Here is a 24048-nt window from a genome sequence, read left to right as displayed (position 1 = left end):
AGAGAGTGCACAAACAGGGAGAATGGCAAGCAGAAAGAGAAGCAGGCTCCCTGCTAAGCAAGGAGCCCGGTGTGGGACTCGATCCCAGGACCCTAGGATCACGACCTGAGCTGAAGGCAGATGCTTAACTGACTATAATGAGTGAAGTTCTGATCCATATTACGACATGCATGGATCGTCAAAGCACTATGCTAAGTGAAAGAAGCCAGCGATTAAAGGTTACAGATTGTAATGATTTTATTTATATGAAATGTCTAGAATCAGCACATCCATGAAGACGGCAAGTAGACCAGTGGCTGCCTGGGGATGGGGGTGGGATGGAGGAGTGGGGATGGGGACTGACTACTGATGAGTATGGGGTTTCTTTCTGAGGCAATGAAAATGTTCCAACATTAGATGGAGGTGGTGGGTACACACAAACCTGTGAATATACTAAAAAACAATGACTTGTACACTTTAATGTCGTAATACATAAGTGAATTTAAAAAAACATACACACACACATGCATTAACACTTTCGTGAAGTATTAAGTCTGCGCAAGAGAAGAATGGTCTAATTAAATACGTCTGACCTTTCCTTCCTCTCTAAAGAGAATGCTGAACACTCAGTAAATACCAAGTCCTTACCAAAGGAGATTGAGTAAGAGACAGTCTCCCTTTCCTACCTTCAGTTCCCTGCACCTCCTCCAACCCCACCGTCCTGGGCTTTGCTCCACAGTCATAGCAAGGCAGTGGGAATTTCAGCAAAACAAAACAGCAAGAACTCCTTGGGGTCAAAAGACCCAAGGTGTAAAAGGTGAAGGAGATATTGGTGTGAAAACAAATGCGTACACTCACATGAAACGTGCATAGGATTTGTTTTTATTGCCTGGGTACCCCTTGAGGGAAGAAAAGAACAAAAAAGGACATTACGTGATGTGTGGCTGGGCTGTTTTTGGTATGTGGCCACAAGGCTGTTGTAATGATGTGTCTTGGGTCATTAGGAAGGGCAGTAATACAGCAAGTAGAAAATGGACGTTTCCAGACTTCTGGCCTGGGCTTCCATCTCCAAGTCTAGACTTAAGATAATGCCAGAAAACACTTGAGTCAAATTTGTTTTCTTTTAAACAGGGTTTTATTTTTTCCTCTTCTCCCTGGCTTCTTTTTAGGGCCCTAAAAATCACTCCCCTTCCTTTCCACAATCACCCCTGGGAAGCCTGCCCAGCACACAAACACTCCGCCCACCTTCTTGCAAAACTCTAGAACAGGAAAGCTCTGAAGGATTTTAGTAGAGGGGCCCAGCCCAGCCCAGCCCAGCCATCAACTGGCTAGTGATAACAGGAGCAGGAAAGGGGCGGTTGGCGGGAGTTTCTGGAAAAGATGACTGGCCAAATAATGACTGGCTCCCTTATCTCAATGCCCTTTTTATCTTTATCCTTTCCCCCCTAAATCCCCACCCCAAGCCTCAGTGGGTGTCAGAACCCATGAAGTGGTAGACCAAAGCACATGCTGGAGCCCAGGCTGGATTCAGAACCTGCTTCTGCTAACTCCTCGCTTTACGGCCTTGGACAGGTTACACAAACCTCTTTGATCTTCACCTGTTCAATGGGGAAAATACATAATTTTCCAGGGCTGCTGCAAGGTTTGAGATCATACATATAAAGCATTTAGCACAGTGCCTGCTGTTCTTACTGCTCCCATTCCTTAGTACACAGGGAACTGCTGAGACCTTGACATTGGCCAATAGGTATGGAGTTGCTTTCCGAGCAACAGTGAGCGCTTGGAAGGTCACTGTTGCCTCTGTTTCTGTCCCAACTATACCCTGTACGATGTTATATATGGAAGGAGAACAAAAAGGACACTACGGACTATAATAATCACAGCTACCATTTATTAAGCACGTACTACGTGCCTCTAGTCTACTCTGTGAAGCAGGTATTATTTCCATTTTCCCCCCTTCTTTTTTGGACGAAGAAACTGAAGCTCAGGAAGGTAATAATAAGCTCTGGGGTCACACAGCTAGAAAATGGCAGAGCCCATGGGAAACAGATCTCACTTTCTTCCAAAGCCAATTCTTTCCATCCATGTAGAGAAAAGAGTTCCCATAGATCCCTATGTGGTGAACGGTGTTAGCTTTATGGGAGGCAGAATCAAGTAACAGAACGGGGGTCTAGGCCACGCTCTGCTGTCAACTGGCTGAGTGGCCCCGGGAATGCCGTTTCACCTTCCTGGGCCTCGCTTTCTCTGCTCAAAAAAGTAAGGACTGGGATGAGACTGGGGATGCGCGTCAAAGCCACCTTTGGGAAACATGAGAGCGGTTCGGCATGAGCCCTAATGAGTCATATTCACACAGGGATTTAGATAAGATCCACTGGTTTGGCTTTTTACAATCTCTGGGTCTTAAACCCAGGGCAGGGGTAGAAGGGTTGGGGGTCAACTGAAATATCAGGGGCAAAGCAAGCCTGAAAAGCCAAATGAAATAACAAATTCTTCCAAAAATCGTTTTTTGGGTCATCAAAATTATATACCGGAAACCACCCTTGTTTCTCACTGGCTTTTCACATCATCTGCCTACAGCTAACTCCAAGAGGCACAACTAGTAACAGAACGAGCCTTGACGTGGGTTCAGAAACACGGGTTCTGACGCTACCCTACTATAGGGCCTCACGAAAAACTTTTACTCTCTCTGCACCTCCTTTTTCATGCTGCCAAATGCCGGAGAGAACACCCACCTTCCAAGGTTCTTTCGAGGATCTGATGAGATGGAATATGGGTAAACAGTAATTATTAAATACTCAGTAAATGCTTGCTGGCTTGACACCCAGAAGTGGAATGGTGGTAACATTCTAAGGGTTCCAACAGGGAAAAGACGATCGATGAAAGACTTTTGAAAACAGAAGGGTGTAGGATTCTATGGAGTAAGTCGTCCCTGCAGAAAGTTGACCGAGAAACAAGGACCAGAGGGTGCAGAGGTCGAAAAACAAATGCATGCTGACAGGGGCTGTGGGCAAGACGGGATCGAGAGCTCGAGGTCATTTTAACTCACAACCACAAGAAATCATTTAAAAATGAATAATCCTCAAAATCGTCTGACACACATCCTAATTAGAGGAATTTTTCACAAATTTAAAGCCAAGCACAAAAGAGCTTCACTCGACACAATAACTTACATAATACGGCAACTGGAAGGGGCCCGGAGTCTAACTGCTATTCATCACTGCCGTCCTTCCCACATTCCCAAAGCTTCTCGTTTCGGGTTGGAGACACTGTGGCCCAGAAAGGTGAGGCTACTTGTCCAAAGCCACACAGTAGGTCAGACCTCAATCCTGCAGTAACAATTCAGAGCTCCTAGTGTGGGGGTCCTTCCCCTGTGCTGCAGGAAAGATTTATCAGTATCTATCAGTGTGAATGAAGACGTAGTCTCCATAATGTGTGGGGGAGGGGAGGGGAGGGGCAATCAAGTCAGGGGATCTGATCACCAGGACACTGGATGGCAGGATTGGTATTTTGCTATGAGTTTATTATGTTACATTTGCATGGTAAGTAAACATTTGCTGGATCGAACTACTAAAGACTAGTATAAATAATTCCCCAAGCTCAAAAATACATCTCCTAGTGTTTATAGAAACTATAAAGGAGAGGAAGAAAAAAGGGGAGGCAGAGACAGGCAGTAACATGAGCCCCTGGGAGACCTTTTGGGGACTAGGCTGCCCATGCGATCCCCCTTCCAGGAAAGGATCTGAGAAAGAACACCCCCCCACCCCCACCCTCCCGGGCTCTGTGAGCCAAGTCAGAACATCCCGACCTTGACAGAGAGGATCTTTCAGCATACTTTAGCAGAAATCGATTGTGTGAAGGGCGCAGGGGAAAGAGAGTGACTGTAGCTGAGAGGCATGTCACAGTCTCTGGTCACACACCCTTACATAACCTCGTCTGCCCCGGGGCCCCTCACGTTAGAGCAAATGCCAGGCTTTCCATCAGGTCTCCAGTTAGAATGAATCACGCCTTCCTCTAAACCTTTCACAGTACCTCGTTCTGCGGGGTATTCTCCATCGGGGGCTCACAAGTCTGTCACATGGAAGGGGACAGAGAGCTGGTAGAAGTCAGGATCTGGCCCATTTCTGTTTCTCTGACAGTGTTTAGTGCAATGCTCTGTGCTTAGCAAAGGTCTGGTTGAGAACAAGGTGTTCGATAAACACACCACGGCGGTTGGCGGTCGGTCATTCTTCTTTGGGTCAGAAGCACGAACGGATAGCTCCAGGATCCCAATGTAAACTGTTCTTGAAGGGTGGGAGGAACTGTTACCACTTTGTGGGGTTTTCTGGGTTGTGTATGTATCTGTTTTAGGACAGCCAGCCTATATTTAGCCACGCATTGTCCTGTTGGTTTTAGAAAGATCAGTTTCCAAATTTTGTTTTCCCCTCACCTGCCGCACGTATGGCACACCGTGGCTGTGACAGAACTCACTCCTGCTCCTTTGAGTGGGGCTGGCTTGGCCAGGTGGTCCCCCCTCCAGGAGTTAATTCATATTTAGAACGAAACACTTGTCATTTACTTAGGGTCATGAGCATGGACTGCAGAGACCCTGCTCGGAGCTGCAGGCCCAGCAGAAAGAACGGGTCTTGTCCTTGCTCTGCGGGTTTATAGCACAGTTAGAAAAACCGAAGGATTTCTCTTCAGGGCAGCACTTCCTCCTTCCCCCGAGGAACTTTGGAAACCTAACAGTCGTCCCATAGGAATCAGTCCATCCAGGGGGCACCATAAGCTCACACGGCAATGATGTATTTGACTCCTGTGACCTTCCCACAAAAATAGCAACAATATATCTCTGTATTTTTAAGCTTGCTGGCTTTATAAGAGGTGAACTTCCCTGCCTTTTTTTTTACAATGACTTTCACTTAAGAGACAACTGGCAAACGGTGTGAAACATGAGTGTCAAACACTAACAGAAGGAGTTCATCAAGACGCCTGGCTGGCTCAGTCAGAAGAGCCTGCTACTCTTGATCTTGGGGTTGTGAGTTCCAGCCCCACATTGGGTATAGAGATTGCTTAAGAATAAATCTTAAAAAAAAAAAAAAGAATCATCAGCAATGGCAGAAATCACCAGCATAATACCTGAAACTGTTCTATTTTGGGTGGGGAGGCTGGGACTCTCGGACCCCAGCTTGCTGAGGGAATTAGGAGATCTGAGCATTATGAGAAGCCGAACTGTGGCTTCCGGAGACGTAGTGTGGTAGGGAGAATGAACGTGGATTTTGAAATCTGAATCTCAGCTCACTAGCTACAGAAGCTAAGGACGGTATGTGAAACTGAGAGTCCCAATTTGTACGCGATGTGAAACAGCAGCCTGCAGGGCTTGTCCTAGGGAGTAGAGAGACGCCACAGTCCCTAAGCGTCAGTGCTCCATGGAGGGGGGGTTCTCCCTCGGCACTCCGTCGTGGGAGGTGATCTGATGTGGGAGAAGAGCTTAAGCTGTGTGTTCACAGACCTTCAGGGTTTGATTGGAGCCGGGACTGGTGCCAGAGTGTGCAAATGGCCTCAGCTGACCTTGGTGTGGTGAGCAGAAGACCCCAGAGGCAAAGAGGCTGGTAGGACCCAGTTGTAACTGGCAGCTCTTTCTTAGCTGCTGTCTCGAGTCCTGGCGTCACAACGGGCTCCTGGCTTCATATGTGTAGCTTTCCTACTCCTCTTCCAGCCTCGTATTTTGATGCTTCGGCAACTCTAGGCTTTCTCTGCTGGCATCCAAAGAGAATCACATCTTTTTCACACCTCTAGAAGGGCCAACACCTGAGACCACATGCACGTGTGTCTCGGAAGGCCTGCCAAGATGTATTATTGCTACACTAGAACAGGGGTTGGCAAACTGTGGGCTGTAAGTCAAATTGGGTCCACTGGCTGCTTTTATAAATAAAGTTTTATTGGGACACAGCCATGCCTATTCATTTACATACTGTTTATGGTTGCTTATATACCACAAGAGCGAAGTTGAGTACTTGTGAGAGAACAGAAGGGTGGTGAAACCTAGAATATGTCCTATCTGGCCTTTTACAGAGGAAGTTTGCCAATCCCTGGACTAGAAGTTCTCATTCTGGTTTGTGTAATCACGTCCTCTTTCAAAATATTACCATCTAATTTAAGTCCATCATTAAGGACAGAGAGGCTGAAACCAAAACCAATGAATCCCAAACTTATGCTTTGAAAAAAATCAAGAGGAGGGGCGCCAGGGTGGCTCAGTCGGTTGAGCACTTGACCCCTGATTTCAGCTCAGGTCATAATCTCACGGTTGTGAGATCGAGACCCGAGGAGGGTTCCACACTGGGCGTGGTCCGTGCTTAAGAGTCTCTCTCTCCCGGAGTGCCTGGGAGGCTCAGTTGGTTAAGTGCCCAACTCGCAACTGTGGCTCAGGTCATGATCTCACGGGTCATGGGATCAAGCCCTGTGCTGGGTTCCACGCTTAGCAGAGAGTCTGTTTGGGATTCTCTCCCTCTCTCTTCACCCCTCTCCCCACTCGTGTATGCTCTCTCTCACTAAAATAAATAAATACATCTTTTAAAAAAATTCTCTCTCTCCCTTTCCCTCTGTAACCTCCCCCCCATCCCCGGCAAAAAAGAAAAAGAAAGACTCAAGAGGAGAAATCCTAAGAAAGGCCAGTTTGGAGACTGCATTAGTATTATTATAAGATCATATTCTTTTTCATTTTAGTATGTCTTGGTCACAGACAACATGCTAATTGCTGCCTCGCTTATAGAATATTAAAAGGTTCAAGAGAATAACATGATAAACTTATTGAACCAGGCTTGGAAAGAAATCACCAGATTGTTCTTGCTGATCCTTAATGATTTATTCTTCTTCCATATCACAGACGCACAGTTCTGGAAATGACCAAGGGATCGTTTAGTTCCATATTTTATTTTACTGATAAGACATCTAAGGTCCAGAGAGACCACATGATTTTCTTACCAGTGACTGATTGGTAGGTCTGAGCAAGAATGTCAGTTTCTTTTTTTATGGAATACATCAGATTGGAAGAACAATAAACATTATAAGCTCGAGTGGACTTTTCTACTTCTAAGGAAAGTGAAAAGAGCTTTCATTTAATAATCTAACACTGTTCCCTGAAGTTCTCAAAAAAGTCCAATATTATGACTGGAAAGGGTCAGAATTATAATTGACATGTTCTTTGGTAAAACAGTAATGTTTTCATATGTGTACATAGTATCTTCTCATTTGCTCTGGTATAATTAATACAGAAAAGCATGCTGGGATTATGACAAAGGTTGAACTGAATCTATAGATCGATCTGGGAGAAATAACATAATAACAATATCGAATGTTCTACTTTACAACACGATATCTCTCTTCCTTTGCTGGGTCTTCTTGAATTTCTCCTGGCAACGATTTGCCATTGTCTGTATAGAGATGTTGTATGTTTTTTGTTAAATTGATTCCTAAGTGTTTTATTTTTTGTAAAAGAAATTTTTATTTTTATTTTCCGACTGTAGGCTGTTCTCAACAACTTTGACATTTATAACAGCCCTGAAAAGTTGGCAGGGCAATGATCTTTCCAGATTCATTTCACATAAGAAGACTAAGACTCAGAGAAATAAAACGACTTACTCAGTATTACAGAGCTCTCAGGAAATGCCCAAACCAGGACTCAAACTCAAGTCTTTTTCACACCAAGTCGAAGAGTCATTCTATTATGCAGCTCGATGTGAGGGTAGAGAAGGAGCATATACTTATAAATTACAAGCACTACACAAATATCCAGTGGAATGAAAAAAAGGAAATCATTTTAATATGACTAATAAAGAATCCAAGGCCCAGAGAGGCCTTTCCTGCTCACCTGACCTAACCGGGTTTCCAGTCACCCCTTACCACGTTACTCTGTCTTCTCTTCATCTAAGTGCTTACTGCTACCACTTAAATATTTTGTTTTTCATCTGTCTTTTCCCACTTGACTGTCAGCTCCTTTAAGAGTCTGAACCTCACGTGTTCTGTTCACAGGTGATGCTTCAGTGCGTTAGCCATAAAAATCTGCCTCTTGATCTCCTAATGTGGGCAGCATAACTGACTCACAGCCCCAGCTGCTGGCCTCCTGCATCCCGCAACTCCCCATGGCTGTTCTCATCCAGCGTCAAAGGAATGGCAGTAGTTACTAATACAGGCCTGTTCCTGTGAGGCATGGGACTCCTTTAATGGGAGACCTTGGCTCGAGAACCTTCGCTGGTCTGGTGGAAACTGTCCTAGAACTGCACTGCAGTCTAATCCTCCTTCCTGCCTTCTCTCCGTCACAGGTGTCAGCCCTGACCCCACTGCAGGCTCTACCCCCTTCTCTGGCTCCTTCCCATGATCCCTCACAGGTGTCTCACCCAATAAATCTCTTGCAGGTCTTAACTCATCCTGCAGCGGCTTCTCAGAGAGCCTGAGCTCACATACTCAGGGTCTAAAACAGGGCTTGAGGAACAAATGGTTGGCTGAGGTTCACACTGCAAGCAAAACCACAGACCCAGAATTAGTACCCAGGTCCATCCATCCAAAGCCTTCTACACTCAGATCACTGAGCATCTGAGAAACATGTCCTTGGTGCCTCTGTCCAGGGGGGATAATTGCTCTGATGAATTTGAGGGCAAAATGTATTCACTAACGGCCAAGCCCCACAGCTGGCCTCTCAGCTCTGTTTGTAATTATGTGGACTCTAGTGGGCGTAAGAACATCTGTCCTAGATTCAGAGAAAACTGAAGTGATGGTTTTGGTCAGTGAAGAAAATCTGGCTTATGTTTAAATTAAAAGCAGCAAGAGCTCTGTGTGATGCCCTCTTAAAGGAGTCTAAGGAGAGCACCTACAACTGGCAGACTCAGAGACGGACACTGCAAGAGAGCAAAGGCAGCGGTGAGGCTTTCCCGGGTCTTTGGGCAGGTGCTGAACACCTGGTACAGGAACCACGATGACTGGAGGAAAGAACTCCATCTAGAATTTCAGGATATGGTTTAACAGTTAAGGGCATGCATGCTGGGACCAGACCGTCTGGGTCTGAATCTCAGCTCCTTTACCTACTAGTAAGTTACTGAACGTCTCTGTGCCCCGGTTTCCTCCTCTTAAAATGAGAAGAATAATAGGGATCTACCTCGTAGGATGATAGGAGTGAAGATCTGCGAAATGCTCAGAATGGTGCCTTGTACACAGTAAGCTCTACGTAAATATTAGCTTTTATAATTAACAGTAGTAGTAGACACCTTTGTTTTTAAGCACCTCAATAAATTAAGTGTAATGTATCTCAAACCAAGCAAGGTTTATTTCGTAAACATACTAATCACACACAGTAAAAAAAATGTTCTTGAGTTTGGGTAAAATAGAGAGAGGGTTACTTCGGATGTTTCGGTTTGGGGGACAGAAGAATAGCATGGTCCGTCTACTCAAAGGGCTGCCATGAAGATCACCGGGAAGGCAGGGACAATTTATGGGCCATACATTTACGTGATATTCAATGTGCACTTGTCACGCACCAAACACTGTGCTATGTCACTGAAGTGGGCTCTTATCTAATCATAATGCCCTGGTGAAGAATGTCTCGTTTCTATTTTACCGATGCAGAAACTGAGGCTCAGAAAAGTAAATGAACTCACCCGTGTTAAGACTGAACTCACCTATGTTGTGGGTTCATGCATTCGTACGATGCCAAGACCTATGCTCTTTGTACTAAACTGGCCTTCTGAACCAGTACGTACATGAAAGCATTTTATAAATCATACGGCCTCGTGTAAATTCAAGATGGCATCACCATCAACATCGTCTGGCACACTAGCAGGAAGCCAAGAAACCCACGTGCCAATTCTAGCCTTGTCAGTTAGCTGTACGATCCCGGGCAAATTAAGTCCCCTCCCCTGACCTCTGGATACTCTGTTACCTGAGGAGTCTGGAACTAAACCTTCTCTCAGGGCATTTCAAGACCTCATATTCTAGAATTTTCTCCTTCTATGAAATCTATTCCCTTCTCTACCTTGGCTGAGTGTTTTGGCTAATATGATTCACCAGCCATGAGGAATTTTGTTGGCTGACTTCATCTACGAAAGGGGTAAGGAGGTGGGGAATAAAAACAAACGATAAACAAATGATAGATACGTAACATGAAGTCTAGGTCACTGGCACACCCTGACTCTTCAGCCTAGTTAATACATCATTCATCTTGCATTTTTCTCTTTTTTTTTTTTTTTTTTTTTTTTTTTTTAAGATTTTATTTATTTATTTGACAGAGAGAGACAGCCAGCGAGAGAGGGAACACAAGCAGGGAGAGTGGGAGAGGAGGAAGGAGGCTCCCAGCGGAGGAGCCTGATGTGGGGCTCGATCCCATAACGCCGGGATCACGCCCTGAGCCGAAGGCAGACGCTTAACCGCTGTGCCACCCAGGCGCCCCTTCTTTTTCTTTTTTTAAAATTTTCTTTATTTTTGTTCACTATTGTACTTTATAGCATTGTTTCCATAAAGGGAATTTTATTCTCTATGTCCTGTGAAAAAGGTTAGAATGTTTTCGAAGCTTCCTTTTTTCCTCCTCAACAGTGAATTTCTCGAAACAACAATATTTACAAATAAGTTGGAGTTTTTCAAACATAATTGTGTGTAACTATTTACAAAGTCATAACCAAACACAGCAACTAGATCATTTGAACATTCTTTGGGCCGCTACCATGTCTCTAGAATGTGGTGTCAGAAAGATGAAAGTTGTTTCTCACCCTCAAGCCTCTCACACATCCCCTCCCCGCCATTCCCAAACTTTGTGTTCTGGCCTCAAAGAACCGTTTCCAGATCCTCATGTCTCTGGGCACTTGAACAGCAGGCCCTGGAGAAAGTAAGAGAAACCTGACTTCTGAGGTGATTGCTGTGTTAATAAACCTGATTGTGGTAATCACTTCACAATGTATGCCGATATCAAGTCATCACTATGAACGCTTCAAATGCAGTTTGCCAATTATACCTCGATAAAGCTGGGGGAAAAACCTGGTATGTATAATTCTATTTATTAAAAAAAGAGAGAGAGAGAGAGAGAGAAATCTGAATTAACTGAGAAAATTCTGTATTGACTCGTTTTATCTGAAGTTGACTAAAACTTCAGCCTCTATCTCTGACCAGATGGGGCCCTGACACTGACGCTAAATTTAGAAATTTAAAAAACAATTTTTTTTTCCATACTTGAGGTTCACCTCCAATTTTTTTCTATCTGCTAAACATATCTTGGCACATAGCCAGGCATGGTTCAGTTAAAAGCAGGTGAGTCTTGGTGAAAACTAGGGGGCCTGGGACCAGGAACTCGACACAGATGAGGCAGGCTGTCGCTGGAAGAGCTCAAGGGTAGTCTGGAGGGAAGAACATAAACTAGAGAACATGGCAAGGCTCATGAGTCCATGGAGAACTCATGCTCCACGTGTCACACTCCTCCCTGGCACCTGTCCCTAGAACAGGACCTGCCTGACTGAGAGAACAGAAAGAGAAACTGGACATCACCTAGAAATGTGGAGTAGAGTCTGTGAGGAGGAGGAAGCCTGGGCCAGGAAAGCAGAAGCAGATCTTCAGAAATTCAGGCAGACAGACCACCGGTAACCCAGCAGTCTGCCACTGGGCAGTGGGGCCCCAGCCTCTGGGTTAAGGGTTTGGGTAAGACTGTAGTCTCTGAGAGGGGCTAAGTAAGATCAGGACGGCACCCAGTCCTCAGTGGAACTGGAGACTACGGGCAGGGCAACAGGCAAGTAACTTAAGAGCTGGAAAAGCAGGCAGAATCCCGGGCTCAACTCCAGCTTACACACCACATTACGATGAGAACTGAGTGAAAGGGACATGGAATCTCAGAGCTCCGACTTTATGCTGGGACGCACTGCGGGCGTGAGCTTAAAGGAAGAGTTCAAAGGCCTCTGGCCATCAGTACAGACACAGAGGCTGGGGATCAGGTGGTCCTGACACCGACATCACCTCTAGATCACCGTTTCCCAGACTTTTCCCTTTTATGGATGAGTTAACGCACTGCCTCTTTGTTTACCTGTTTGTGTATTTTTAAAAACCAACATATAGGGCAAACACTTTTTAATTATGTCTCTCACACACACACACACACACACACACACACACACACACACACACTTTAACAGAAGTGCACACCCATACAAAGAGGACCTCAGAATGAAGGGAAGTTTTAAAATCTGACTACATTTAGTTTTATGAAACTGACTACATCTTCCTCATGTTTTTCATGTTTGTTGTGGACGGAGAAGGATTTCCGTAGCTCAGCACTGATCTGCATTCCCTCTTTTGAAATATCTGCAGAGGACCAATATTTTCATCCTGCGTTTAGCGTTCCCAGGCCACCAAAGGAGAGGGGGAGGGCATGCCCTCTGGGTCTGGCTCCAGCTGCAGCACCTGGCTCACTCCCCTGCACTCTCCAGGGTGGCTTCCTCTCACCTGCCTCAAACGTTACATTCCACACGCCATACAGTTCACAAGCAATGCAAAGAAAGATGGTTGAAAATTATCATTTTGGTCCTCAAACTTTAGAGTTGAAAAAACTGAGATCAACACACTGAATCAGTAACAAAGCTGAAATTTAAAACCAGGACTTTGATTCCCAATTCAGATCCTAGAGAGAGATGACCGTACCTCCTGATTTTGTTGAGCTCAGAATCCTACCCAGAGCTGTACCTCAGTGGATGTTTAATCAGAATCAAGATCTCCCGAGGTCCAAGGTGACCTTACCCCTAAAGTCAAAGTCCTGATTCTACCTCTGGCGAGAAATTACTTAGACTAGGCTATGGAATCTGGTCTGGGACCCATTCAGCACTACTTTAGCACCTTCCTTCTCCAGAGATAATCAGAAGCCCTCAAAGAACAAAAAGGGGAGACATCTCAAGAGATGTTTGTGAGCTGTTGAAGGTTTCTGGGGTTGAAGAGTCGGGATGAGACACTCTCCTTTCTAGCAGTCTGTGGGTTTTGGCAGTTAACACTAGACCTAATCCATGCTGGTGGCCTGGGTTGGTGAGGGGGAGTGTCTGGTATAAAAGGGAAAGCAGGAAGAGGGATCAAGGCTTAGAATGAGAAGAGGGTCGGGTTTCTCCCTGTCGCCCTCTCCTCCTCCAGAGGGGTCTGGGCTTCCCTGCAGGCCGAGGCTGGAGCCTGCCGGGGTATCTGTGGGGGATTTTACGGAGTTCATGTCCCAACTCAAAGCCTACTCTCGGGGTGACTAGACCCAGCTGTAGACAAAAGACAACAAACAAACAAAAGATTGAGGAGGAAGGCCTGATATTTCTGGGTTATTTAGAATAACATTTTTCTTTTAAAAAAGGCATGAGGAGTTCAGATCTGGCTGGAAACTGGTCTGGATGTTTATTTTCCTCATTGTCTCAGTGGAAAAAAAGGGTGGGTGATTCAGACAGCAGCCTCCGCCTCTGGGCTGGGGCCCGGGTCAGTCTACGCTCTGTTCTTTGCTCCTCAAGGGACTTGTGTCAGCGTGGGGAGGGGGCTGCAGTTTACCTCCCACATTTGCTCTAAGCTTCCAGTAAGGATCCCCCAGAGGAGCTGAGAGATCTGAGCTCAGTCAAAAAACCAGAGAGCAAAAGGTAGGGGAGGGAACGAGGGAGGAGATGGTCCTCCCAAGGATGAGAAGAGAGAAAGGGTGAGGTCTCTGAGGAAGGCCTGTTTCCTTCCCACCCTCCTCCACTTCTGGCTCTCCCACTCACTGTGTCTGGGGAAAAGGACCAAGGTCACCAGAAGGCATCTGGGTTGACTGCGTGGCTCCACCGCAGCCCTCCCTGCTGTCAGATTTAAAGAAGAAGGGGTCTGGTCCTGACCTTTAAGGCACCAATCCTTTCTAGAGAGGAAGGAGCTGTTTGAAGACACCACCCTCCCAACCCCAGTAATATTCCACCACTAGAGACTGAAGATTTCCCAAAAGCATTCCTCTGGGTATCATTTGATCCCAGGGGGACCCAGGACTTAAAACAATTCTGTCGTTGCGTTACTGGGGAAACTCAGGGATTATTAGAAGTGTCCATATTTATAAAATACTTAAAAGGTGGGGCAGCCTCACCCAAAACTGTGGTAGAGAGAAGGTGGAGAAGAGATAAAGAACAGTTGGTTGAAACTCTGGGAAGTCCTCATTCTACAGAGTTAGATATATGCGACTACTGTGAGACTCCCGACAAGGAGCTCAGGAGAGGGAAGATGCTAAAATAATACCCAGGGTACGGAGGAGGCTCTGGCCTCACTTCAAGATCTTCAAGAATTACTAACTATACTCCCTGAGCTCTAATTCGCAGTAGTTTGTTGGCTACTCAAGATGGATCATGCTGAACGCCAAATGTTGGCAAGGACGTGCAGAAAAAGGAACCTCTTACACCGTGGGTGGGCATGCAAACTGGTGCAGCCGCTGTGGAAGAGAGTAGGGAGGCTCCTCAGAAAGTTAAAAACAGATCCACCCTATGATCCAGTAATTGCACTACTGGGTATTTACCCCCCGCCCCAATACAAAAGCACTAATTCGAAGAGATACAGGCACCCCTATGTTTATTGCAACATTATTTACAGCAGCCAAATTATGGAAGCAGCCCGTGTCCATCGACTGATGATGGATAAAGATGATGTGGCGTGTGTGTGTGTGTGCGCGCGCGCATGCACGCACACGTAATGAAATATTGTTCAGCTATAAAAAAGAATGAAATCTTGCCATTTTCCATGACATGGATGGAGCTAGAGAGTGTAATGCTAAACAGAGTAAGTCAGAGAAAGACAAATACCATATGATTTCATGCATATGTGGAATTTAAGAAACATGACAAATGAACAAAGAAAAAAAAAAAGAGAGAGAAACCAAGAAACAGAGTCTTAACCATAGAGAACAAACTGATGGTTACCAGAGGGGTAAACCATGGGTGGGGGATGGGTGAAACAGGTGATGGGGATTAAGGAGGACACTTGCTGTGATGAGCACGGGGTGATGTATAGAAGTGTTGAATCGTTATACCATACACTGAAACTAATATAACACTGTATGCTAACTATACCCAATTAAAACAAAAGTAAATTAAAAAAATAAGACGGATCACGCTGCCTTGCTAATTTAACCCTCAAAGGTTAATATTAATGTATAGACAGCACTTTACTTTCTAAAGGGTCAGTTCTTGGTGACTTAGAAACCTCCTGCTTTTCCCTCCAGCTGGCTATTTTGTGACCTACGAGCCACGGTGGTAAACGGGTCTGTGAAGCAGGGCTAGGACTAATGAGGAGTGTGAGCGCACAGCCTACTGTGGCGTTAAAGCCTTGGACCGGAGCCCCAGCAACACTGCTTTCTGTACTGTTTAACTCTTGGCATCCTTACCCGAACAAGAGGAATAATGTCGCAGTCTGCCTATCTCATTTGGTTTGTTTCTTTACACTCAAAGGAGACTGCATTAAGTGTTTTGTCATCTGTAAGTTCCGCTAAGAACACCAGACACTTAAATCACATCCTGTTCATCTTGACCTAGAGATACAAAAAGCATCATCACCACAACCACTACAGGGAAAACAGTGAACCCAGCAGCTAGCGTTCACGTTGTGCACCTATCCATTTTCTTACCTTCCTCCCAACAACTGACAGGGAGCAGCATCGTGTCTACTTTATAGATGATAAAGCCTCAAAGAGACAAAGTTACTTATTCAGTACCATAGAGCAACGAAACTGCAGGGCTGGGACTCCAGTGCAGCTAGTGTGGCTTTCAGAGTCCCTGCAAGAGCAGCACAGTCACTGAATAACATAACAGAGGGAGGGGACCAAGGGAAGGAGGAGTCCTCGGCTCAGAGGATTCAAAGGGGTGAGGGCTTCCTAACAGTGGAGGACTCCTGAGCCCATGAATAATTCATCAAAGCTCTGTGCTGCGAGCGGGTTCCTTTTGTGTACGGTGCATCTGTTCAGGGACAGCTGCCTACCACTGGGCCACAAATGTGAGGACTTGGACCCGCCCGCTCATAAACAGCTCAGAGAAGCTTTCTGCTCCCTTCCTCTGGGGACTGAAGGCTATTCGGATTCCCAGAGGAAGATGGGGTTCTTATTTTTGCTTGCGTGCTTGCGTGCACACCGCCCCTCCCCCTCCCACACAAACACACGCTAAACTCCGCACATGTGATATGAAGTCTTCTTGATATTCTTGGAATTGCTTTTCCTTCCTGAGCATCATCCCTAGTTTCCTTTTGGAAAGAGATCTCTGTCAAGAGGTTGTTTCCTCCACCCTTATGCCAGTATTCAGACTCAGTTTCACTCCTGGTCTGTTCTTGAATCCTAGACGTTGCTGGCTAGAATGTGCAAGGAATTGGAGGGTGGCAGAATACAGAAGCTGGGGGTGGCAAGAAGGCTTTAAAAGAAAACACTCCATCTGCCGTGGAACCTCTTCCAGATGAAAGTGAAAAACAGAAGGTTGGGGTTTTTTTTGCTTTTTTTTTTTTATTAGGTCCCATCACAACTCTTACATAAAGAAAGAAAGAGGGTGTATGTGCTTGAAGGAGGCTTCCCCAGGAAGAAATTTCTCCAGGACCACGCAGCGAGCAGGGACACTGCATTGCACAGCTCTAGGGGACAACTCTACACGGAACACAATGCGAATACTCCTCTGCGGAATACGAAACTCGAGGGGCTGCCAGAGGTCCGAAGTCTGTCTTGGTGAATCCACACACAGAAGCAGAGCCATTGGGTGAGAAGATAATTTTATCTCTATTCAACAAAAGGAAACTGGGAAAACATGTGACCTGTTCATATAATCCCAGAGTTGTGATTCGAAGTCAGGTATCCTCACCTCCAGGCTACAAATTCACCAGTAGAGTGTGGTGACTGGTTTAGAGGCCTGAAGTTACTAAATTCCTGGAATATTCCAGCTGAAGGATGTGAGCAATATGGGTTGGTGAGGACGAAACTTGAGTTGGCTATAGGACCCTCTGTGGAAGGGGTCAGAGAGTGCTTCCAGTCCAACACGTAGTGTCCAAGGGGGCAAAAGTGCCTGGGCTTGGTCCTAGCAGATGTCTGTATTCCAGAAGGTCAGAGACAAAGCACGTATAATAATACAAAGTCAGACCTGGGTTAGACGAGGCTCCTGGCTCTGTCATTTTCTAGCTGTGTATTTTCAGTCAAAACCGCTCCTACCGCAGAAGATTCCTATGAATTTTTAGTGCAGATTTATGCAGAGCTCCTAGGTCACGTAGAGTAGACGCTGATTATACAGCTCCTACTGTTTTCTTTTGTGGCCACTGAGGGTTAGGCGTCAGTACAGGGTGCTTTCCCCGTAAGGTGGCTGCTGACACAGGCACCCCAGAGACTGGGTTGTTCTCAGTAAGCCGCAGCACAATGAGAGCGGTGTTGAATTCAGGAAGCCTCAGGGACAGAGGACACTGGGGAGTCCATGTGAACCCGCCAAAGCAGGCGTGAGGACAGAGAGGAGCTGTAGTCCTGGAGTGCTAGGCAGGGAAGAAGAAGCACTCAGTCTCCTTGCTGGAGAAATGGGAGCATAGTTGATAAAAGTGATGAAATGAAATAAGCGAAAGTAGGCAGTCGAATGTTAATCTCCTTCCTGCTTTGCCTCTGATCCTGACTCTCAGCTAAAAACCCCCACTGATTTGGGTGATTAAGCTTTAATCCCTTATCTGAGGGTTTTATAGATATAATCCATTTTAAAGAAAGTCTCTAAATTAAAACATAACCCATTATGTGGCTGAATCTTTTAACACGCCAGATTCTCCTATGAGAGGGAAGAAAAGCCTACTGTCTCCCTCAGAAAGATCTCACAAAGAATCCTAACCTCCTGTCACAGACAACTAACATCTTTGCTCTCATAATGAAACCACCTGGCATCTAATAAAATAATCCCCTTAAAAATGAAGTCAAAGGTTTAAGGGAATATATTTTTTAATAGACAAAGCTGGTGAAAAAATACTGACTTGTCACCCCCTTAAGATTTTCCCTCCCTCAGTGAGCTGGTGGTGCACAGGCTGGGGTCTCCACCCACGGTCATGCCTCTATTCCAGCACTCCCCTGTGACTGCCTGGTTAGCGGTCTGTCCCTTCCACTAGACTATGATATCTGAGCGCTGGAACCCTTCTGGTCATCTTTGTAGCCTCAGTGGTTGTGACAAGGACTGTCACAAAACAGATGTTCCATAAAGGTTTGCTGGATGAATAACTGAATAAACAAGGTATGAATGGGCGAATGAATCGTCCTACTAAAGAAAGCAAGCCCAGATAACGTGGTTCCACACATTCGCATTTGAACTGTACTTAAATCCTATACAGTAAAAGTAAGGATTCAGGCATTAATCACTTTTTAAATATGTGATTAAAAATATATTTGCACCAAGAGTAATTTTTGTTACATCTCAAGAACATTTCTCTTGGTAGGAACACCTCTAATCGCACAAGGAAATAATTCAGTTAAAAGCAATTTGCTCATATAGATCAATGGAACAGAATAGAAAACCCAGAAATAAACCCACAATTATATGGTCAATTAATCTCTGACAAAGGAAGAAAGAATACGCAATGGGAAAAACATAACCTCTCCAACAAATGGTACTGGGAAAACTGGACAGTTACGTGCAGAAAGAGTGAAACTAGATCAATTTCTTGCACCATACACAAAAACAAACTCAAAATGAATTTAAGACCTAAATGTGAGATCTGAAACCATAAAAATCCTAGAACAGAGCACAGGCAGTAATTTCTCTGACATTGGCTATAGCAACTTTTTTCTAGATATGTCTCCTAAGGCAAAGGGAAACAAAAGCAAAAATAAACTATTGGGATGTCATAAAAATAAAATGCTTCTGCACAGAAAAGGACACAACAAAAAAACCTAAACTAAAGGCAGACTACTGATTGGGAGAAGATATCTGCAAACGGCATACCTGATAAAGGGTTAGTATCCAAAATATAAAAACAACTGATACAATTCAACACCCCAAAACAAATAATCCAGTTAAAGAATGGGCAGAAGACATGAACAGATATTTCTTCAAAGAAGACATCCAGGTGGCAACAGACACATGAAAAGATGCTCAACATCACTAATCGTCAGGGAAATGCAAATCAAAACCACAATGAGATATCACTTCACACCTGTCGGAATGGCTAAAATAAAAAACACAAGAAACAACAGATGTTGGTGAGGATGTGGAGAAAAAGGAACCCTTGTGCGCCGTTGGTAGGAATGCAAACTGGTGCAGCCACTGTGGAAGATGGCATGAAGTTCCTCAAAAAGTTAAAAATAGAACTACCCCAGGATCCAGTAAGCACACCACTGGGTATTTACCGCCAAAATACAAAACAATGATACAAAGGGATACATGCACTCCTATGTTTACAGCAGCATTATTTACAACAGCCAGATTATGGAAGCAGCCCAAGTGTTCATCAACAGATGAATGGATAAGGAAGATGTGGTGTGTGTGTGTGTGTGTGTGTGTGTGTGTGTGTGTGTGTGTGAATAGCCCATTATATATTCCATATATATATTTTTTGAATACATATATTCATATATATGTATTTATATATTCCATATATAAAAATAAAAATAAATATATTCATATATACTATAATGGAATGAAATCTTGCCTTTTTAAAAAAAAAGATTTTATTTATTTATTTGACAGAGGGAGACAGCCAGCGAGAGAGGGAACACAAGCAGGGGGAGTGGGAGAGGAAGAAGCAGGCTCCTAGTGGAGAAGCCTGATGTGGGGCTCGATCCCAGAACGCCGGGATCACACCCTGAGCCGAAGGCAGACGCTTAATGACTGCACCACCCAGGCGCCCCAAGATCCTGCCATTTGTAACAACATGGATGGATCTAGAGGGTATAATGCTAAGTGAAACAAGTCAGAGAAAGACAAATACCATACGCTTTTACTCCTATGTAGAATTTAAGAAACAAATAAGCAAAGTAAAAAATGAGAGAGAAAATCAAGAAACAGACTCTTAACTATAGAGAACTGATGGTTACCAGAGGGGAGGTGGGTGGGGGATGGGTGAATCAGGTGATGGGGATTAAGGAGTGCACTTATCATGATGAGCACTAACTAATATGTAGAATTGTTGGATCACTATACTGTATGACTGAAACTTATATAACGTATGTTAACTGTACTGGAGTTAAAATAAAAACTTAAAAGCAATTTGCTTTCTGATTACTTCATCCCCACCCCACAATTACCTATTTTCTAAAAAGCTGAGGTATTTTTTGGACCTATCTCTCACATTTATGAAAGCTTTGAGACTGGGGTGGGGGAAGTAGTCTATAGTTTTTCCTCCCTTGTTCTTTTGATTCCTTTTTATTTTCCCCCTCCTTGCTTGTTTCTTTTATGCATGCAATGTTCCTTCATCAGGAACAAAATAAAGGGAAAAACAAAAAAATCCGTGAAGCCTATAAATGACAAAGATTTGGGGAAAACAGGAAATTCCATACAGGAAACAAAGATTATACCAAAGGTTTTAAAAGTAAAATGGGGACTCCTAACCCTTCTGCAAGGAAGATGAAAATCACAGAATTCCTAGGACAGCATGTCCAGTCCAGGCACAACAGGCTACATAATTTGGAGAGCCTGGTGCAAAGTGAAAATGCAGTCTGTTCAAAAATTAAGAACTTTGACACAAATAAATAGAAAGATATCTCCTGTTTATGGACAGGAAGAATTAACATTGTTAAAATGTCCACACAGTTTCAGGGAATCCCAATCAAGATTCCAATGGCATTTTTTACAATAACAGAAAAAAGAATCCTAAAATTCATATGGAACCACAAAAGATTCCAAGTAGCCAAAGCCATCCTGAGAAAGAAGAACAAAGTTGGAGGCATCATACTTTCTGATTTCAAACTGTATTACAAAGCTGTAGTAATCAAAACTGTATGGTATGACATAAAAACAGACACACAGATCAAGGGAACACAACAGAGAGCCCCACATGTAGGGTCAACTAATATTTGACAAGGGAGCTAAGCATACTCAGTGGTGAAAAGACAAAAAATGGTGCTAGGAAAACTGCGCATTAATATGCAAAAAAAAAAGAAAAGAAAAGAAAAGAAAAGAAACTGGACCCCTATCTTAACTACTCACGAAAGCTAACTCAAACTGGATTAAAGATTTAAATGTAAGACCTGAAACCATACAACTCCTAAAAGAAAACATAGTGAAAAGATTCCGTGACATTGGTCTTGGCAATGAGTTTTTTTGGATATGACACCAAAAGCACAAACAAGAAAAACAAAAACAAACAAATGGAACTACATTAAGCTAAAAAACTCCTGCACGGCAAAAGTAACGAGATGAAAAGGCAACCAAAGAAATGGAAGAAAATATGTATTTTCAAACCACGTATCTGCTAAGGGGTTAATATCCAAAACACATAAGGAATTCCTACAACTCAAGAGCAAAAACAAAAGCAAGAACAAATAACCCAATTAAAAAATGGTCATAGGAGCTGAATAGACATTTTTCCAGGGAAGATATTCATATGGACAAGTTCCCTGAAAAGATGCGCAACATTATTAATCATTAGGGAAATGTAAATCAAATCAAAACCGCAATGAGAGATCACCTCACACCTGTTAACTGGCTATTATCAAAAGGTAAGAGGTAAGTGCCGGCAAGGATGCAGAGAAAAGGGGACCCTTGTGCACTGCTTGTAGGAACCTAAACTGGTACAGTCAGTACGGAAAATGATTTGGAGGTTCCTCAAAAAATTAAAAACAGAACTACCATATGATCCAGCAATTCTGCTTCTGGGTACATATCTGCAGGAACTGAAATCACTATCTCGGCGAGATACCTACACTTCCACGTTCACTGAGGCATTACTTAGAACAGCCAAGACATGCAAACAATCTGTGTCCATTAATGGGTGAATGGACAGAGAAAATTTTATAGATGTAATATTATCAGCCATAAAAAATAAGCAAGGGAGCCCCAGACCCTCGGCACTCAGAATGAAGTTGTGAAAAGACGCTCGTGCCGAGGCCCCACCCTTGAGACTCCTAGCGAACTGATCTGGCATGGATCCTTGGCACCAGCATTTTAAAAATGCTCCTCTTTAATTCTGTCATGCAACCAGGTTTAAGAACTACGGATTTAGGCTCTCCACCAGTCTCAGAATAAAACCTATTTCTCAATCATCCCCAAGTTGAGGATGAACCCCCAAAAATATTAAAGAGCATTTCTGCAACTTAAAACTCAGTTAAAAAAGTTGGGCTACTTGGAGTGTCTGGGTGGCTCAGTCAGTTGAATGTCTGACTCTTGGTTTTGGCTCCGGTCATGATCTCGGGGTCATGGGATCAAGCCGCATGACAAGCCCTGCATCGAGTCTCATGTCAAGCCCTGTGTCAAGTCCCAGAGCCCCATGCTGGGCTCCGCACTCGGCAGGGAAACTGCTTGGGGCTCTCTCTCCTTCTTCCTCTGCTCCTCCCCCACTTACACTCAATTTTAATAAATAAATAAATAAATCTTAAATAAATAAATAAATCTTAAAAAATACAAGGTTGGGCTACTCTTTTGTAAAGTCCACAAAACCCAAATATATACCCGTATTTCCTCCTTTCACCTCTCCCCTCTCAAGTGAACACAAAAAGCCACTGGATTATGCATCCACAATAATCACAGAGGACCCCAAACCAAAAGAAAAAAAAAGGGGCAAGTGTGACTGTGGAGGATGGTCTGAAACAGACGGGCTAGAAGAGGCAGAGGTGGGCCAGAGAAGGAATCCCGGTGCGAGCTGTCCCTATGGGATGAGTGACATGTGAAGAGCACAGAGCGCCGGAAAGTGGAGGGAAGGGGGGAAAGGTGCAGGGCTGACAAAGGGGGTGGTGTTGAGGTACCTGAAGAAACACCACAAAGTACCTTTAGCTTCATCATAACCTCAACACATCTCAGGTTTGAACGTAATTAGGGCCAGAGGTCCCTCTGGTACTTGGCCAAACGCTTCCCACTCTCACTCTTTGCCTATTACTCCTCTGCCAGAGAGGAGGGCTTTTAGCGGCAGTCTGCTGTCCCTGCTCAAGGAATCTGGAGGCCTTCATTGCAGCCCCAACGGCTAAGTCCCCTCCAGGAAGCATCCTGGTCCTCGGGAGAAAGGTGTGGGTTTGTTCTCCTACCTGTGCTCTCCTCAGCCTGATTGAAGCCACAGATCTGGCAGATGCTCTGGACCCACTTATTCATGTCCTCCTCGGTCTCGGCCACCAGATAAAAGGTGCGCTCGCTGGTCTTGATGTCAAACACAAAACTATCCTGCAGCTCCTTCTTGTTGAAGGTCAGGCCTGCATCCACCTGCTCACAGAAGTTCAGGTTGATGATCCTCAAGGGCTTCTTAGAGTGATCATTCTTGTAGTATTCCAGAACATCTGGGTCACCACTCATCCGACCACTCCGCAGGATAAACCAGCGTTTCTTCCAGGCCTGAATAGGAAGGAGGAAGAAGACGGAAAAAGTCATTAGTTATCTCAAAGCCTCTCACAGGTGTTCAGAAATCACCAGGTAAAGGATGGGGACTGTTGCACCTGCAGGCTGAACAGGGCCCCTTTCTCTTTCATACTCCCGGAGTTTAAAAATTGGAGGATGATTTTAGAATGCATGTCAGTGCAACATTTCACCATGGAAACAGGGTCTTATCACTATGAAATGAGATGTGGCATTCCCATGTTTTAGATCAAGAAGTTGGATGGAGACTAAAACATTTTTGAGCAATTATTCCCTAGGCTAGGATACAGACTCAGACTCACAGTGCTTTTATTCAGGTGGAATTTGGAAAACCACAGCATTTCAGTATATGGATGGGGATCGCACCAAGGCCTGGTGAATTGAAGCAATGTCACGTACAGCAGGGAGCAGAAAAACAAGTTCCCGAACTTTTAGTACATTGTGCTTTTTACCAAATGATGATGCCTTGGAAGAGTCACATAGAAAGCCTTTTAAAACTTTTCAGAAGCCCAGAACTTTAGGATTTTTTCCCACTATCTTGCTCACTGCAAGATATATAAGTACTCATAGCCTGAGTACTTATAATAGGGCCTTGCACATATTAACATTAACA

General features: G+C 44.4%; 1 protein-coding gene across 2 annotated transcripts in view; it reads right to left on the bottom strand.

Moving 5' to 3' along the window:
- The window catches only part of GAB2 (GRB2 associated binding protein 2), a 183827-nt gene that overhangs the window by 28525 nt on the left and 131254 nt on the right, over window positions 1–24048 (bottom strand). For both annotated transcript variants that reach the window (XM_026518191.4, XM_026518192.4), the window contains exon 2: window positions 23114–23414. In XM_026518191.4, the coding sequence (XP_026373976.1) occupies window positions 23114–23414 (301 nt within the window). The remainder of the gene's footprint in view (window positions 1–23113; window positions 23415–24048) is intronic.

Source organism: Ursus arctos, unplaced genomic scaffold (genome assembly GCF_023065955.2).
Source record: "Ursus arctos isolate Adak ecotype North America unplaced genomic scaffold, UrsArc2.0 scaffold_22, whole genome shotgun sequence".
Taxonomy (NCBI): domain Eukaryota; kingdom Metazoa; phylum Chordata; class Mammalia; order Carnivora; family Ursidae; genus Ursus; species Ursus arctos.
Note: the sequence above shows the minus strand (reverse complement) of the source record. Positions and strands in the feature narration are given on the sequence as shown.